At 35.3% G+C, this 17,397-nt stretch overlaps 3 protein-coding genes across 3 annotated transcripts; 2 read left to right on the top strand and 1 right to left on the bottom strand.

Moving 5' to 3' along the window:
- On the top strand, positions 1–9,270 carry LOC145222330 (serine/threonine-protein phosphatase CPPED1-like). Its single transcript, XM_080088437.1, has 6 exons — positions 1–207; positions 522–614; positions 950–1,066; positions 2,222–2,504; positions 3,672–3,897; positions 7,818–9,270. Exons 1-6 carry the CDS (start codon positions 66–68, stop codon positions 7,959–7,961), a joined length of 1,005 nt encoding a protein of 334 aa, XP_079944563.1. The 5' UTR covers positions 1–65; the 3' UTR covers positions 7,962–9,270.
- A 43-nt stretch (positions 9,271–9,313) lies between these two features.
- Positions 9,314–14,335, top strand: LOC145222324 (zinc finger CCCH-type with G patch domain-containing protein-like). Its single transcript, XM_080088424.1, has 9 exons — positions 9,314–9,377; positions 9,591–9,737; positions 10,270–10,682; positions 11,934–12,119; positions 12,405–12,538; positions 12,965–13,049; positions 13,268–13,391; positions 13,628–13,902; positions 14,110–14,335. The coding sequence occupies exons 1-9, from the start codon at positions 9,327–9,329 to the stop codon at positions 14,246–14,248; spliced, it is 1,554 nt and encodes a 517-aa protein (XP_079944550.1). The 5' UTR covers positions 9,314–9,326; the 3' UTR covers positions 14,249–14,335.
- A 995-nt stretch (positions 14,336–15,330) lies between these two features.
- Positions 15,331–16,451, bottom strand: LOC145222341 (cofilin/actin-depolymerizing factor homolog). The gene is made up of 2 exons (XM_080088443.1): positions 16,175–16,451; positions 15,331–16,063 (listed from the first exon to the last, which is right to left on the bottom strand). The coding sequence occupies exons 1-2, from the start codon at positions 16,372–16,374 to the stop codon at positions 15,739–15,741; spliced, it is 525 nt and encodes a 174-aa protein (XP_079944569.1). The 5' UTR covers positions 16,375–16,451; the 3' UTR covers positions 15,331–15,738.
- Positions 16,452–17,397: the final 946 nt, after the last annotated feature.

Here is a 17,397-nt window from a genome sequence, read left to right on the forward strand (position 1 = left end):
TGTACAGTTGCATATTGTAGTTTAGTTAGAGTTTGGTGCTTGTACTGTAGTCTTGTAGACACAAAATGAGTGTTTCTGCTTTAAACTTAGTGCTGCAAATATGTGTAGCTGCAATTTTTTGTTGTGAAGTAATAATGTCAAATCCACCAGCTTCAACAAGTTGTTTTATCAAGGCTAGAAATCATTTGGTTGAAAATTATTCTGAAGGTCAGTTGAACATCAGCTAAATGTTTTCCTATGTTTTGTGCTGCTAAGCCTGCTATTCCATACTGTGGGTTTGGAGTTTGTTTCTTTGGTTTGGTTAAGAATAAGGCGGTTTACCTTTTTCAAATTTTTTCATGTGATACTGTGATGGATAGGTCCATATAACTTTTGACCCACTGCATCAGCACTCAGCATTCTCTTGAAGATAAATAAGATTTGGTTTTGAAATGGTTTAAATTGTTTTATTCAAATATGTTCCCAAAACTTCTTGCATGTTCAATATTTTAGCTGGGATATAATGTGCAATTAATTTACAGAAACAGAAGGGTCTTGGAAAGGATCATATGCTTTTGTATTTGCTGCTGATCCACAACCAGGATTGATTAACCAAGTTGAACAAGAGGGAAATGGTATGCGAATAGTTTGAGTTCTAAATCACTGCATTATAAACAACAAATATGACTTGTCATAAGGGCTATACAAGAACATAATTCATTAATAATACTAATTTTACAAGAAAGCAAATGTTCTATTAAAACCAACAGAGCTTGTGGTTTCAGTTGTGTTGTATGTCTTCAATCAGCAACTTTTTAAATATAGTTTTTCTGTTTTCACGGTTGCACTATTTTGTGTAAATTAGACAGGTACGCGAAAAACTTAAGTACTTAAGCTAATGTGAAACTCTGTTAAGTGATTATTGTAATAAAGGTTCTGATAACATGTTTCTTTTTTGTGTACATTGCAGGGAGTAACTGGGATCGAGAAATTGAACTAATGAATGAAGCAGTCAATGCAATCAATGAATTAGATCCTTTACCCAAATTTGTGTTTCTTGGTGGTGACATTTTAAATGCTTTTCCAGGTAACTTTTAAATACCGAACTAGCATTTTGACTACATGATTTTAAATTGCACAAATGCTTTTTCTTTTGAAGAACAAGTTATTTTTACATCATCATAATTATAAGTAAAAAATGTTGACACTTCAGCATACTTTGAAGAACAGCAGGATACAAAAACTTATTTAGTAACAATAACTTTTCAAGCAACAAATTAGCACCAGAAATAGATGACGATTGTGACAGTTGTCAGTAAAATGTTTTTATGCAAGGCAGGGTTGAATTGTTTATAATGATGGCAAACACTTCAACCAGCCTGACAAACACTTGTGCCACAGACAGTTTACACCTTTGTGTTTAAATCTTTTTCGAACACACATTAGTTAGCACTGAGTTAACATTTAGCAGTCTAACATCATGTTGTGCTCTCTTTTCTGCGTGTTGATATATTTCTGAAAAAAACATTTGTTTTCAGTATCTTTGTTGCTGCAGATAAGTTTGTGGCAAATCACCTCGGTTAACAACAAGTCCTATTTAGAACATCAGTTTCCAAACTGGGATCACTAATTGCTTAAGGGACACAAAGCATTTTCAGTGGAAGGGCCTTAAAGTATTTCTACAATCTTTTGTAATGTCAGATTTTGCAATTGTATTAGCAAAAACTTGATGCATAAACATGAGTCCAGTGGCAAGAGGTGGTCTTTTAATTATTTTCAAGTAACTACAGAAGGTGATTGTTTGCACAATTTGCTGTTTTAGTCTTATAAATAACTTGATAAATTGTCCATGAAACTTTTCCATGTGAGATGCTCTCATTAAATTGGATAAAATTTATCCTGTATGTTGTTGTGGAAAATTTTTTGCCAGGAATAAATTAACTTATAGTTGTAAAATCAGGTTTTTTGTTTTGGTGAGATATGTTTAGTTTCAACAATATATTTAGCTTGACCTATAAGTGATTGAGAAAATTGCAAAATAATCATTGTGACAAATAATCTGATATAACCGACAACTGATATTGTCCTACTATGGTTAATTGCACCTCTTGGCAAACTGCAAAAATAAATCAAACCTGATTTGTCTGCAATGCAGTCAGTGATATTAATGATAGTTATCAAACCCCAAAACAGTACAACAGTAGTAATTAACAAACAAAAAAGCAACAAAATTTTGTTTTAGGCCAGCAGTATCGAGATGAACAATATGCATCAGTTCAAGCTTCATTCTCTCGAACTAACAAGAACATTCCAATATTTGTTGCTAGTGGCAACCATGATGTAGGCAATGTTCCAACCAATGAGACACGAGATATTTACAACCAGGAATTTGGAGATGAATATTACACATTTTGGGTTGGGGGAGTGTTTTACATTGTTATCGATTCTCAATATTTGTTTGATGACTCATTAACACCAGAAAGATCAGCTGCTCAGGAAACCTGGTTCACCTCTGTTCTTCAAAAGTAAGATATGTAAATCTGTAATTAGTGATAAGCTGTAAGACATGAAGTATTGTGTGTATGTATATAGCTCATGCGACCAGATATGGTGGATGTGCACACAATTCTGTTTAATTGCATACTGGTTAATCCCATTATATCACTAATTGTACTGGGCTATGAATCCCAAATGGTAATATAAGAAGAAAATCGGCCTAACCACATAATCTAGTTCAGGGGTGTCCAACCTGTGGCCCGCGGGTCACATGTGGCCCGCAGGAAGGTTCTCAGTGGCCCGCACGATATTTTTCGAAATGACTTATATTATGAACTTTAATGCTTTCTCAATTTATGGCGATCTTACATTCCGAGGATTGGCATTTATTGTTTGCTTTATTTCTTTGTCAATAGAGTATTACACAACTGTTCAAGTTACTTTTATTACATCACAATGCACATTGTTACGCATCACAATTTCTGCATTGTTACGTCACAGTCTTACTCTTGCTTCTAGAGTCAGTCAGTAATATTTCTTGCTTCATTGATGTACATCTGATATCAAACACTCGCCAAAAACGCATTTAGCGGTGAAATATCTTCCGCACTCTGCAGTGATATAGATTATGCCAAATAAGAAACAAAAAGCAAGAAACGCTAACAGTATATTCTGAGAAACGTGGGCATGTGGACATACATTTACAGATTACAAATTAGCAGTAAACACTCAAGTGGCCCGCGCAATCATTCGTAAACCGCATGTGGCCCTTTGGCCAAAAAGGTTGGACACCCCTGATCTAGTTAGTCCCCTGGTTTTCAAAAAATACTTGCAATAAGAACTTAAGAAGTGGTTTTGTATGTGAAAGTTCCAAATTGTTCTGTCATGTATGGGTATTGAGCTGGTTCTGATGAGGTGTCATTGTGTACATCTTGTGTGCTGGAGTGTGAATTAGCACTTTGGTTAACAACGAGTTGGACAGCATTTGCATAATGGCAAATTTAAAACTTGGTTATGCATTTAACTAGATTTGTCTTTACCCAGATAGTGTGCAAAAAACAGTGATATGTTTCATTTAAACTGTACCCATTTGAAAAATAAATAAATCTGTGTCCATTAGGTATTTAATGTTTCTGTGTTTTACAATGTAATGAAGTCTACACATTTTGGTCACTATGTGACATATATTTTTGCAGAGCCAAAAACAGTTCATGTAAGCATGTAGTTCTGTTCATGCACATCCCATTGTTCCTGGACAATGTTGATGAAGAAGACAATTATTTTTCCATCAAAAAAGCTGATCGGGTTTTATTGTTAAACAAATTTGCTGATGCTGGAATAAAAACAGTTTTTCATGGCCACTACCATCGTCAAGCTGGTGGGGAATGGAGCAGAACTAATGAAGATGGAACTGAACACACAGTAAGATGAAAATGTGATAAGCAAATAGAGTATAGGTTTAAAGCAGGGGTGGGCAACCTACGGCCCGCGAGCAACTTTTGAGCGGCCCGCGACTAGTTATGGGTCCCCTTCCCTGAAGGGGACACATATTGTTTTTGTCCGTATTTTTTTTTCTTTTTTCTTTTTTTCTTTTTTCTTTTTTCTGTCTAACGCTGGTTTGTGAGACGCGTTTGGTCAAAAAAGAGTGCTTTAAATTTATTCAAATTTACAGAGATGTTAGTTAAAAATCCAAATTTGATCCTCCTGAAGTTTGACCCCGATTGATCCAGCGGTTCACCCACAGGCCCCCAAAACGTAAAAATTTTAAACGCTGGTTTGTGAGACGCGTTTAGTCAAGAAAGAGTGCTTTAAATTTATTCAAATTTACAGAGATGTTAGTTAAAAATCCAAATTTGATCCTCCTGAAGTTTGACCCCGATTGATCCAGCGGTTCACCCACAGGCCCCCAAAACGTAAAAATTTTAAACGCTGGTTTGTGAGACGCGTTTAGTCAAGAAAGAGTGCTTTAAATTTATTCAAATTTACAGAGATGTTAGTTAAAAATCCAAATTTGATCCTCCTGAAGTTTGACCCTGATTGACCTAGCGGTTCACCCACAGGCCCCCAAAACGTAAAAATGTTAAAACAGCTGTACTAACTAAAGTACAGCATCTTGGAGTTTCATGCTTTGTTGTTTGGTGCAATGTAAGGTTTTTTAAAGAATTTTGTATCTTTTTTTCGGATTTACCAATTTTTCACCATTTAAGCCCCGAAATATTCGGTTTTAGTTTTAGGCAAGAAATACAAGCCCTATGGTTCAGAAATTTTTAAAAATTTTAACAATTGTTTAAGCAGGGTATTTGTTTAGTATTTAAAATTTTGCCAGTTACCTTTATAACCCATAATATGTTTACGCTATCAGTCAGATATAAGTCCCAAGGGAGGAATTCACTGGTTTACGATTAAAGCGGCAGAGCGGGAGTTCCCGGCTTGACGTCCGGACAGACGTTTTACGAGACGGTCGTTTGGATGATTAGAAATCAGCTGTTCTTTGTACAGCAAATGTTGTGTCGTTTTATGGAGTTATCATGCGCATTTTCAGTTTTGCCGAAGGTTTTACACCTAAGACGTAATTTAAACTCGATAAACGTAGTTCGGTTTCGTTTATGTCAGGCAAAACGTCGTTGATCAACATAAATATGAAAAAATAAACTTAACTTTTTCTCACGCCGTGATAAATGTTCTTTAAATTCTTTTCAATTTAAGAATTAGTACTAACGTCATGTATAAATTAGGCTAAACAGTGTTGTTGAACACTAAGGACTGCATGCTGTTAAAAAAGTGTCAAAAGGTCATTAAATGGTCGTTTTTGCGAAACAAAGTTAAGTGAAAAACAAGTTGTTATGTATACCTTTGTAGCAAACGACTTTTTTTATATAGTGTCTAATGTAACAGTAAGGGCTTTCTAGTAAAACTTGTGTTTAAAAACTGAACTTGAACGACAATATCAAGGTCAAAGCAAGATTAAATTGAAAGTATTTTCCCTGTTCTTTTTTCATTGATTTTTTTGAATGGTACAAAAAGAATACGGACAAAAACATTTAAAGTTAAGTTAATGCTTTGTGAAAAATTTGTCCTTAAGAATCTAAAAATAACCGCAACATAGGTTTACCGTAAATCCGCACAAACACACGTGTGGGGACCCATTCGTTTTTGCTTGCAAAAACAATCGTATATGTAGATACAATTGTGTATAGTATAGTATAGTAAATTGATAAATATCGTATAAAATATATGAAATGGAAGTACATCAGAAAGCCACTTTTCTAGTATTTTATTTTGATCGGCCGGACGGAATGTATATGTTAAATACCATTTTTATACCAAAGGGTTGTTACATTAAACGTTGAGAGTTATTAGTTTATTACTGAGAAGAGGCATTGTTACGTACAAAGACAAAATCATTGAATGTTTGACTTTGCCTAGTACTGCTATGTTATTGCATGTTCATGGTTGCGGCCCGCCGCCGCAATATATCACTACTTTTTGGCCCGCGCATGCAAAAAGGTTGCCCACCTATGGTTTAAAGCAGCAGTTCTCAACGGGGGCGCCAGCGCCCCCCTGGGGGCATTTGCTCTCACTAAGGGGGCGCTGGAGAATAATTGGGCGATTGGGGTGGCGCTGGGAAAAGATGGAGTAGGTAAAACAAAACAAAATGTCAAAGTCATTTTTGTCATATCTCTTCCATCTGCCACCAGTTAAAGTAGATTTGACAAAGTATTCACTGTATTGTGTACTTTGTTTGCTGCATGTTTTTGACTGTGATGTCACAATGCATTTTATACCAATCACAATTCGTCATTTGTCGGGGCTTGCCTGCGCTTTGATAGCAAAATTTGCTGGTAGCAATTGATTTGTGATTGGCCGAACCGAGATAGAACCCGAGTACTTGGTGCCGAGCATCGCACATCGCAATTTTTGATGATCGGCGCTCGGCCGCATTAACTAAGCCGTTAGACCAGGGTTCACTAAACTACGACGTCATTTCATCCGGCCTACCAGAGTATTTCGTCCTAATATATGTCTTGGAAAAATTAAAGTTTTAGTTAAACGTTAAAATTTAATTTACTGGAAAAGTATTTCTGCAACAACATGTAGGACTAAGTTCACTTATATCCCGTTTCCATGGCCGTTGGTCCGATCGGACCTCCTCGCGAGGAGGTCCGCGAAAACACTGAAAAAAATGCTGAGTCATTCCTTATTGCGTCCGATCGGACTGAAATAACGGAAAAGTCCGATCGGACCAACGGCCATGGAAACGGGATATTAGTTTCACAGAACCCACAAAATGATCCAAAAGTTGTTTGTTTTATCACAGACTAAAACTATCAATGCCTTCATTATTGTGCGCGAACAAACGGCTTTCTATTGTTTATTGTGATAGAATGAATGAGTTTTGCCTGTACAAGAGATTCTCTAATTTTCAAAACAATTTTACTATTTGACAGTAGCACGATCTAACAAAGATTGCACTTTTGTTGGTCCCGGAAAGACGCGCCTTAGGGCTCGTAACCTATGTGGCCCTCGCAAGATATTTTTAATGTTATCCGGCCTGCAGTGAAAAAGGTTTGGTGACCCCTTCGTTAGACAATCACTACTAAACCGTACTGCGAATTGATTACTTGCGTATTACCCAATATTGTAAAAGGCAAGTCATAAACGGTTTTTGTGACATCACAATTGAACGTGTGGTTTGTTTACTGCTGACGTACACAAGTAGGGTCCCTAAGAATAAAAGTGACTGTTTTCAAAAACGTCAAATAGTGTTAACAATCTCAATTGCCCTTTGTTACATAAAAACGTTGGTGTTTCACTTGGCGTTGGCTTTCCTTACGTGTTATGCAGAAAGGACCTATACATCTTAAATATGGCCCTGGGGGCTAAAAAGGGAGCAAGTAAAACATGGAATTCGAAACGTTTCTGATGTCACAATACACAGAGCGTTAACGTGAGAATATTTATGATTAAGTGCTTAAACATCTTAATTATCGCATTGAAATAAAATCGTATTTATTTTTGTCAGTTTTGACGGGAGGGGGGCGTTTATAAATAACGAACACGTAAAAGGGGCGGTACAAGAAAAAAGGTTGAGAAACACTGGTTTAAAGGATTCCAAAACAGTACTTTGTTGGTGTATTTTACAAATGTTTCTTCTCTCTTAAGGTTCAAGGTTCAATATTTATCAAAAAGAAGAAAAAAATCTTTTAAGATTTTTTTTTGAAATTTAATTTTCTTGCAAAGTCATGCTACTCCAAACACTTACTATAAATATAACATCTATTTTTACAAGTAGACAGGTGGTTAAAAACCTATGTTCTTAATATCGAAACTTTTATGTGCAGATTCAGGTTGTGGTTTCTTCTGCAATTGGTTGTCAACTCGGAAATCAACAATCTGGAATAAACATTGTTAAAGTGACAGAAAATAACATTTCTCACACTTACTATCCCATGTCAGAAATTCCCCAAACTATTTCCTTTGATTGATTCCATATTAAATTTGAAGAAAATCTTAAAGAATCAAAGTTTACACATAGTGTTTATATCTTAATACTGTTAAACAACAACTTTAGTTTTTTTCCTGTGTTTCTACTGCAACATTCTTCACTCCTTATCAGTGCAAGTACTCACTTTGTTCAGTTGCCAAAATCCTCAACTTTGCTGGTAATTGTGCAATGTCATTTTCAAAATGCAACCTAATATTTTCTTCATTACCATGCACCACTGATGTTATCTACTTGGAAGTATCCAATGTTTCAAAACAACTAATCTCTTGTTATTTCATTGTATTATTTTCATCATGCATTATAATCACTGTTTTTCTATGTATTACTGAATCAGGAATGAGACCCAGCAAATTGCTGCTTTTGTCTGTTAAAAAAACTTTTTGACCATTAATTTTGTTGAAAAATTTAAAAAAATCTGTCCATTAATTTTGGATTTTAATTTTATTGAAATTTGATGTTTTTGGTAGTTTTTCCTCATTTGTGAAATTGGCACCTCTGTTAACAGTCCTGTTTTGCCTTTTATGTGTTTTGTTGACATGTGTGTCATTTTTGGGTTAAAATAGTTTTCTACTTGTTTAATCAATTCTGGAACATAGGTATGTCTTTTAAAAGTGTAAGTTTTTAGGCAGTTGAGCAAAAGCACCTTTACATGTGTTTCATATTTACCCTTGTATGATGTGCCAACAATACTACTTTTATGATTTTTTGCCTGGAACAAACACTCCTTTTGATGTTTTATCACTGCTCAGTCCACAGTAATAGCAAAATATGTTGTAAAATCTTTACTTACTTTTTCGATGTGTTTTTGTGTACTGTAATTCAACACTGTAAATTAAATTTTGTTTTGATTTCAAACCTTAAATTGCATGCGATTTTGCACTTCTGTTACGAAACTTATTACCAACAACTACAGCAGGGGTGGTCAAATTGTGGCCTGTGGGCCAAATAGGGCCCTTGGTCGCATTTCGCTTGGCCCTCAACTGTTGTTTCAAATTGTGTTGCATATGGCCTGCCATAGTTTGGATTAAGTTTTTGGGTTGTGGCAATTTGCGACTTGATAAAAAAGTTTTCCAAAATTTTTTTGTAACACATGAAAATATGTTCTTATGCACTCATGCCCTACAGCACTGGGTTTAAGAATTGTTAACCTAAATTGTATAATTGTGCACCTACTTCATTTGTGTACTGCAACTATTTAACTTTTACAAGTTTTGGGTCAATTCATTGTTTTGTTTCAAAATATTGCATCTGATTTTTAAAATTACTGCATATTTTTTTTTTAATTAAGAGTAGAAAAACTTTTGAAGTTTTAATTAATTAAAAATGAAGGTTTAATTTTGATAACATGGATGACCTGAAAGCAACTTTAAAGTCTTATGAAGCTCAACTTAATCAGGTTTGACACTGTTTTTGTTTTTTTTCTGGGAAATTATGACAATAGTCAAAATTTTAATACCATATTATTAAGTAAAAATTTAAAGCATGTTGCAAATTTTCAACCTCAAAAAGGTCAATAAATGTTTCTGCTAAAAATGATTTTTACCAACCATGATCCTGAAAAAATGGTAAAACACACCATTAATCAGTTTTTGTGTTTTGTCACTTTTAGGTTGAACTTGCACTATCACATGGTCAAGCAGATCCAGAACTAATTCAACTACAAAATGACATGAAAGAGTTAATATCCTTAACTCAGGAGAGCTTGTTGTCTTATGAGAAAAGTCAACTCATATCAGCCCTCAATAATAATGACCAGGTACAAACATGTGTTGGTATAGGATTTGATCATGATGATTGACAATTGGTTGAAGTTTAAAAATAGTCATTTAAGGCAAATGTGAATTTTATGGTTTTTTAGAAGGTAAATTTCTCAAGATACACTTTTTTTATAATAGGTGATGTTTATAAAATGCCTGATACAACTCTATCATACGCTTGTTAAAACCTGTGTTTTGGCAAACTAGAAGGCCCTAAATATCCCTGATTTAATTATGAAATACTCAATAGAATGGATTGAAAGCATGTTGCTTTGAAATATGCATCTACCCAGGTTTTTTTAAGGTTTGGTTTGGGTGACCGCTAAGTAGTTTTAAGAGACCGCAAGTGTTTCATTTAAATACCAAAAAATAGCCATAGTCCAATTTTGGGAAACCGCTGGAGAAATTTCTTTCGGTCCCCCAAAACACCTTAAAAAACACTGGCATCTACCTATCTATTGAATTCCCACTGCAAGCTTGTAAACATTTCAAGGAATTTTTATTACTAATTTTATTTTTGAACATGTGCAGAAAAAAACATCATTCAAGAATGGGAAAGAGGAAAATTGTTTGGATGACGAAATGGCCAAATTTTATGCTGACATTGGGGACAATGATAAAAATGAAGATAAATGTGTTCTTGAAATCCAACCCTTAAGCACTTGTAAAGACTCCACAAAAAAGTTTCAAAACTTTTCTCCAAACGAAATTGACAATTTAAATGAGGAATTTCTTGACACAATTCAAAACTGTGATGATATTTCTGGCACAAAATGTCAAGCTCCATTTACAACAGACTGGTCAGGAACAAGTTACCATAACGCTATGATAATGAATGTTATCGAAACACTGGACAATGATGACATACAAGTTAAAGTTTTATTTCTTAATCCAACGTCAGAACTTATGAGATTGTGTCCGTATCTTTTAGACGGAAAGTGCAGGTAATTATGGGTCCCCTTCCCTGAAGGGGACACATATTGATATTACTCGAATTGTTTGTTTGTTTTTTCTTTTTTTTCTTCTTTTTTTTTTCTTCCCAAAGTTTGTCCGACTCGTTTTTCCATCAAATGTTTGATGGATTTGGCTGAAATTTACACAGATGGTAGATATAGTTATGTAGATGTGCATCCCAGTTTGTTTTTGTTGATAACCCCAGTATTTACCCCGCTAGCCCCCTAAAATGGGTATTTCCCCCCCAAAGTTTGTCCGACTCGTTTTTCCATCAAATGTTTGATGGATTTGGCTGAAATTTACACAGATGGTAGATATAGTTATGTAGATGTGCATCCCACTTTGTTTTTGTTGATAACCCCAGTATTTACCCCGATCGCCCCCTAAAATGGGTTTTTTACCCAAAGTTTGTCCGACTCGTTTTTCCATCAAATGTTTGATGGATTTGGCTGAAATTTAAACAGATGGTAGATATATTCATGTAGATGTGCATCCCACTTTGTTTTTGTTGATAACCCCAGTATTTACCCCGCTAGCCCCCTAAAATGGGTGAGTTTGTAAACAGTGTCAGAATTGGCTGAAATTTGGATTTCTTGTATAGTATGCCATTTATAGGTGTCGATTGTTGTGTTCAACCCTGTAGTCCTAACATTTACCCCACAAGCCCCTAAAGCCTAAACCTTTTGGCCCACGCATGCAAAAAGGTTGCCCACCTTTGGTTTAGACCAAACCCAAATAAAGAATGGTCCCTATATCCATTAATTTTAACAGGTCTTGGACGAGTAGTAGTTAGATTAAAAGTACACTATGAATTACATACTCTGTATATGATAGGAAGTTTGGGCAAACCTATGTTTAGTATTTATCTTGCACAGTGTTGATATGGGTGCATTTTGAAACTTATTTAAATGTAGCTGTTCTATAACACAAATGACACAAAGTTTTAATGGATGTTCAGGGATGACAATACATGTGTTACACTCTTGGTTTTTTTAGGTAACATGTCACCACCAAATTTGGCGCCTATGGTGACATGTTATCATTTGGGCAAATATAGCACCTTGTTTATCTTACCTAGCTTCAGTAACCCTTTAGGGCCTATAATTCTAGTTTAATAAGTCTGTGATCTAAAGTGTGCTCTTGGCAGCCATTGTTTTTTCTATTGGGCCTAATCTGGGTACATTTTTTACTAATTTGGTTACAGGCTAACACAAGTTGTAATATCACTACATTATTTGCAGGTTTACAGAGGAAAGTTGCAAATATTCTCATGGCCACACAGCTAGCCTGTATGACCTTCACCTTTTCAAAGAACCTGACTTTAAAAACTTTGTGGTAGATTCATCCTGTTTAGCAAAACATCCTGATGGTTTGTGGCATCTTGCATCTGTGGTTGAATGTCTCGATGATCACCAATACACGGTCAAGTGAGAATGACTTTGAATGTTTAAAAATTAAAATGTGATTTAATTCTAATATTTATGGTAGGGCAGACCACCAGCAATGTGAAGCTCCAGTTTTTCCCAAACCTAATCATACTGGGTGTACTGTATTTCTGTTTTAACTTTACCTGGAAAAAGGTTAACGAAACCTGGTCATATATGTCAAACACAAGTCCTTGCAAATTTACCCTTATGGATCAAAAATGTGCACAACAGTTTCTTTACTAAATATTTGGGTATGTATTGCATAGGTCTACATTCTTTTCACAGGTTCCTTCACAAAATGTTGACAACCACCCTGAGTATTACTGATATTGTTCCAATTGATGACCATTGTGATAGCAGTAGTGACTCTGATGATGATGATAATGTCATACTGCTTGACGGCGTTTCCATGACAGCAGGTTTGTTGATAAACGAGGTAGGGCATTATACATGTTATGCCAACCTTATAAAAGAGGATTTTTTTATCATACCAAAACATCGATTTGATGTTGCTGGGTGTGATTCCAATTTGATAGGTGTGCTACTGATCCTTTTTTGTTGCAAAAATTGCTTTGTTTGGCAGATGTACTGCCGTTCATGTGACAATTTAAATATGACCACATTTTTTGTAAGCATTTATTTAAAAAGTTCTTTTTCTGGCACTTATCAACTTACATTAATGCTCAACTTAATTTGGCCAGTTTATACTCAAAATATTCATATGTGTACAATAAAAAACTTGGTATGGCATCTTCCACACTTGGTTAAAACAAACCAATTTATGTGTTGGTCCATTTTACTCTTTACTGTAAAAGTATCATGTAACTGATCTAACATTTCATTAGCCAGAAAGACTATTGATTTGGACAAAGTTGGGTCATGGGAGCAACACACAAGAGGTATAGGATCAAAGATTATGATGAAATTTGGGTATGTTTTTCACTCGACTCATTATACTATACAGAAACAATTTGACGATGTTAAAAGTTCTGTTATTATTTGTCACAACATTATTTTTAACATGAAAACTATCAATTCCATTTTATTTTTTTTACTTTAAATCAAAACAAAATTTTGTCCACATTCAAATGTTATAAAACTGTTTGTATATATTTACATGTTTGTAACAATCATGGTGTCTACTGTAGGTACAAGTTAGGTCAAGGACTTGGGAAGGAAGGTGAAGGTCGAGTGGAACCAGTGCCGGTAGTGGTTCTACCCCAGGGAAAGTCACTTGATCATTGTATGAACATCAAGGAGAAGAAACAACAGGTGTATTTTCGCTAGCATGAGAAATGTTTTAATTCAGACTTTAACATTTTTGTTGTTGAATTTACTGATTTGAAGGTTGTTGTAAAAACGTTTCTTTCCACACTAATTACAAACCGTGCAATAAGTACATTGCCATTTAATCAAGCGTTTGAAGGTCCTATTAGATTATAACGTCCAGGTGTTTAAGCTGAGCCAACTTAAAACGAAACACTAACCAGTGACAAATCATATTAAAGAAACAAGAGGAAAAAGGGCGTCACCTAACGGCAAGCAAACATCGCTCTCCAACCGTTTTTCACTTCCTAAACAAAACTTTGGGGGACAAAAGAAAACAAAAGAACAAGGAAATCCCAAAACTTGACCCCGTCGACCCATTTGGCATAGAAAAAAAGGGTGTGACTTCGCAGCGTAAAAAACTCAGTGCCCATCTAATTCAAAATGATTCAAAAATCAAGGAGTTAAATGGAAGAGTAAAAAAGTTACGTGAATCAGTCAAACGGAACCAAGACAAGTAAGTTTAATTGTGCATGTATTTCGTTTTTTTTTTTTTTTTATCGGGTTGAACCCAACCTTTTTGGTGGTTTTGGTGCGTTACTAGCTTTATCAAATAATTTCTGTCCAACTTATGCGTCAAGTTTGGACGCCCCCGGAAAAACATCACAACCTGTTTTGTGTAAAAGTTTTGGTTAACAAAAAATCTCGTCATACTTTTGCACAGGAATCCAAAAGTTGCAAAACATTTACAAGAAAAATTGACGGAAGCCTTGAGGCAGCTTCAATCTGTCCAATCTTCTAGCAAAGCGATTGAAAATCACCAGAATCGAAGTGACACCCATCGAAAAATGACAAAATTTTAAACTTTAAACATTTCGTTTTTTTCTGATAAAGTATTTAAGAGAATTAAAATTTGTGTAGCTGCCTGAACAAGAAATGTTGGAACTGAACGGGAGTCACACAGAACATGTTTAGCCAAGGCTTAAATATAGCGAGTCGATGTTCAGTGTTTGTAAAAATGGCCAATTATATGTTTGCCAGAGCAGCTTTATTAGTCAGCAGAGTTTTAAAATGTGCGTAAGTCGGCTAGGTGAGTCACCATGAAGCCTGTTCTTTTTTATAAGTCACATTCAATTTTTACTACAGTGCCGTCTGATACTCTCGAACGTTAATGCTGGTATAATCCCCAATTTGACGGTCAAAAGCAACCCAACAAGTTTTTTGCAAGTGTGGAAAAAACACCTGTGCGCCCTGGAAACTATTGGCGTAGCAGCGACATACCATCTCGTGGTCAATAATTGTTCAGGTTTGTTTATTCTGCTTTACGATGTGACGGTCCAAATAGTCAACCTACAGAGCCGCCTTTAGGCTTGTTGTTGGTTAAATCGCGTAACACTTATTTTTTATGAAGGTCTTCTTCACTCAGCCACAAATCCTCATTGCACATTTTTGTTATTTTTGGCAGTAAAGATTGAAAGCATTTTTGGCTTGCAGTTAAGATTCATTTTGTGACATTTGCTTGTTTTTCCCCAATTCATGTAACTTGCGGTTTAACGTCACTGTAGTAACCCACGAGGAAACTTTAAGCGGCAAATAGCGGAAGTGACGTGATATGAAGCGATATCCGGCCGACGCAGGCGTAATAGAACACCAAGGAACTGTTTACATTTAACAAAAAGATCTCTAGCCATAAAGCTGTTGGAAAACTGCTGTTTTTGTTTGTGAAAAAAAACACAAGTGTAATTATTGAAGTTCTAAGTTTTTCACAACCCATTTAATCCATCCTAATAACTGAACACAGGCAACTAGCAAATACAAATTACTGGAATTTGTTAAATAGATAAATTACCTGCTATTTACCAACTATGAAAAAACTACACTATACAATGAACCTGGGACAAATAAGTTTTACAACTAAACTTGGACAATATGTTTTTGCAGTCTGTTGGGTTTGGTACTCTTTTTATTTTACATTTCCTTAATGTACTGCCTGCTTAATAGTAGATGAAAGGTTACATTGAAAAATTACAACGAAATCAGCTAACAGTATTCACATAGCATTCAAAAAATGTTTTTTCACTGTTTATTTAAATTACATGTACATCATCTTGCTTTCAATGCTACAGATCAACAAAATATCAAGCATTGGTTAGAATGGTTACTAATTGCTTTTATGCTGTTAGCTCACATGGGCATGAATTAAATCCACTTTTTCAATGATTTTGTAGACCAAAAGCAGGTCATGGTTGCGGGAGAATTACCAAAGAGAAATAAGATAGCTACCGAAAGCTAAACGGGCTACAACGGATATGATTAAGAATACAAACTTGTGAGCAGGGTGGAAATACAAGTTTTAGTCGCTTTCTTCAGAATCATCACCATCACTTACATAATCATGTGACCGCTTGTCAATAGCATATTTTCTCTTTTCAAAGCGACAAGCTTTTGCGCCCTTACCAGCAGCTTTATCTAGAACAAAGTTGGAATTTTTCTGACTATCATCATTCATCTGCAAGAACAGTTTTACGGATGGACATTGCTGTTTTAAGGCATCAAAACTGGAGGTAGCCATCATTCTGTGCTTGATAGTTGCACAATCAGAAGCCCAGTTTATGCAAACCATCTGGTTCTGTTTTTTGCCTTCGGTGTCCTTGAACTTCACATCCACTAGTCCATATCTGAACAACACAAATCACAAGTAGGCAGAGAATACCAAGTTTGGAAATCCTCAAAACATTATTTTTAAAATTTTGCTGATACAGAAGGATATGTTTTTTGACAAATATTACCTGCAATTGTCAGGCTTGAAGTATTCAAGCACTTTGTGAAATGGTCTCTTTTCTTTAGGGTCGATAACAAAATCCTCGTCCAACTCAATTTGTTTTTCATCTTTACTGATTTTGAATACACATGCAGGCTTCTTCTTTTTTGACACAAGGTCAATCTGTTCTTTAACATTATCAGCCACTTTAATCCCGGACACTGCCATGGTGATGGATTTGGTATTTCAGTTTAATAAATTAATCAACAAAAAACTTGATCTGTAATGAGAAATTAATTTAGATTTTTAACAAAATTTGTCATAAACACATAAATCAGGTCATATAATGATTGAAATTGAAACATAGCCCTTATTTTGGGCCCCTCTACCACACTACAAAAAACATAGACCATTTTGTTTCAGAAAGTAGATTTTTAACAAAAGTACCAGCCATCATGTAAAATTAATGGCTACAAGTTATAATGCGAAGTCATTAAACCTGTTAAATGAGACAACTACTTTTTAAATAATGTCACAAAAATCCAGTAACACGTTACACATTGGTAATATCCCTAATAAATACTGTCAACGACAATTAGAATACAAGCACCCATCCGAAAAAACGTTTCCAAAATTCAGCAGAAGAAAATCGTACGTTAAGCTGTGGCATTTTTCTCTGTGCCTAACATTTTCACTTCCATGCTGTATTTCCAAACGGCAACATTAACAGTTGTTTATATACTAGTACCGAGAGTCTGCATCAACCATCGTACTGACTGATCAAGAATGACGGCTATTTCCGCATTAGGCAATCCCTGTCAATACCGGCATGCCCACCTTTAGAGTGTCAACTATAACACAGCAGACATTATTTACTGAGCCTTAATAGGGGATCCGTCAGACTTACAAAAATATCTTTTAAACTAGAGTTAAATTACTGTATTGTTACGTGTCGCAACACAACGTTTCTCGCCTGAAAACTAATCCGTTACCTATTAATCAGGAAACAAACACAAAAAGGTCTCCATATTTAGAAAAACGCACCAAAGGCCTGAAACACACGAACTGCCGGTTACCATTTCTTTTTTCATCAACCTTTATTGGTTGTTTTCACTGATGCGTGTCGCCGTGACCAAATATGGTCTTGCCGGGCGTGTGCTCTCAAGGAAGAGAGAGGCCATATTCAAAAGAAACTTCCAGAAGTTTTAAATATTAATTATTGTGTTATGTTTTATTTTTCACTGATTTAAA

Source organism: Phallusia mammillata, chromosome 1, assembly GCF_965637545.1.
Source record: "Phallusia mammillata chromosome 1, kaPhaMamm4.hap1.1, whole genome shotgun sequence".
Lineage (NCBI taxonomy): Eukaryota > Metazoa > Chordata > Ascidiacea > Phlebobranchia > Ascidiidae > Phallusia > Phallusia mammillata.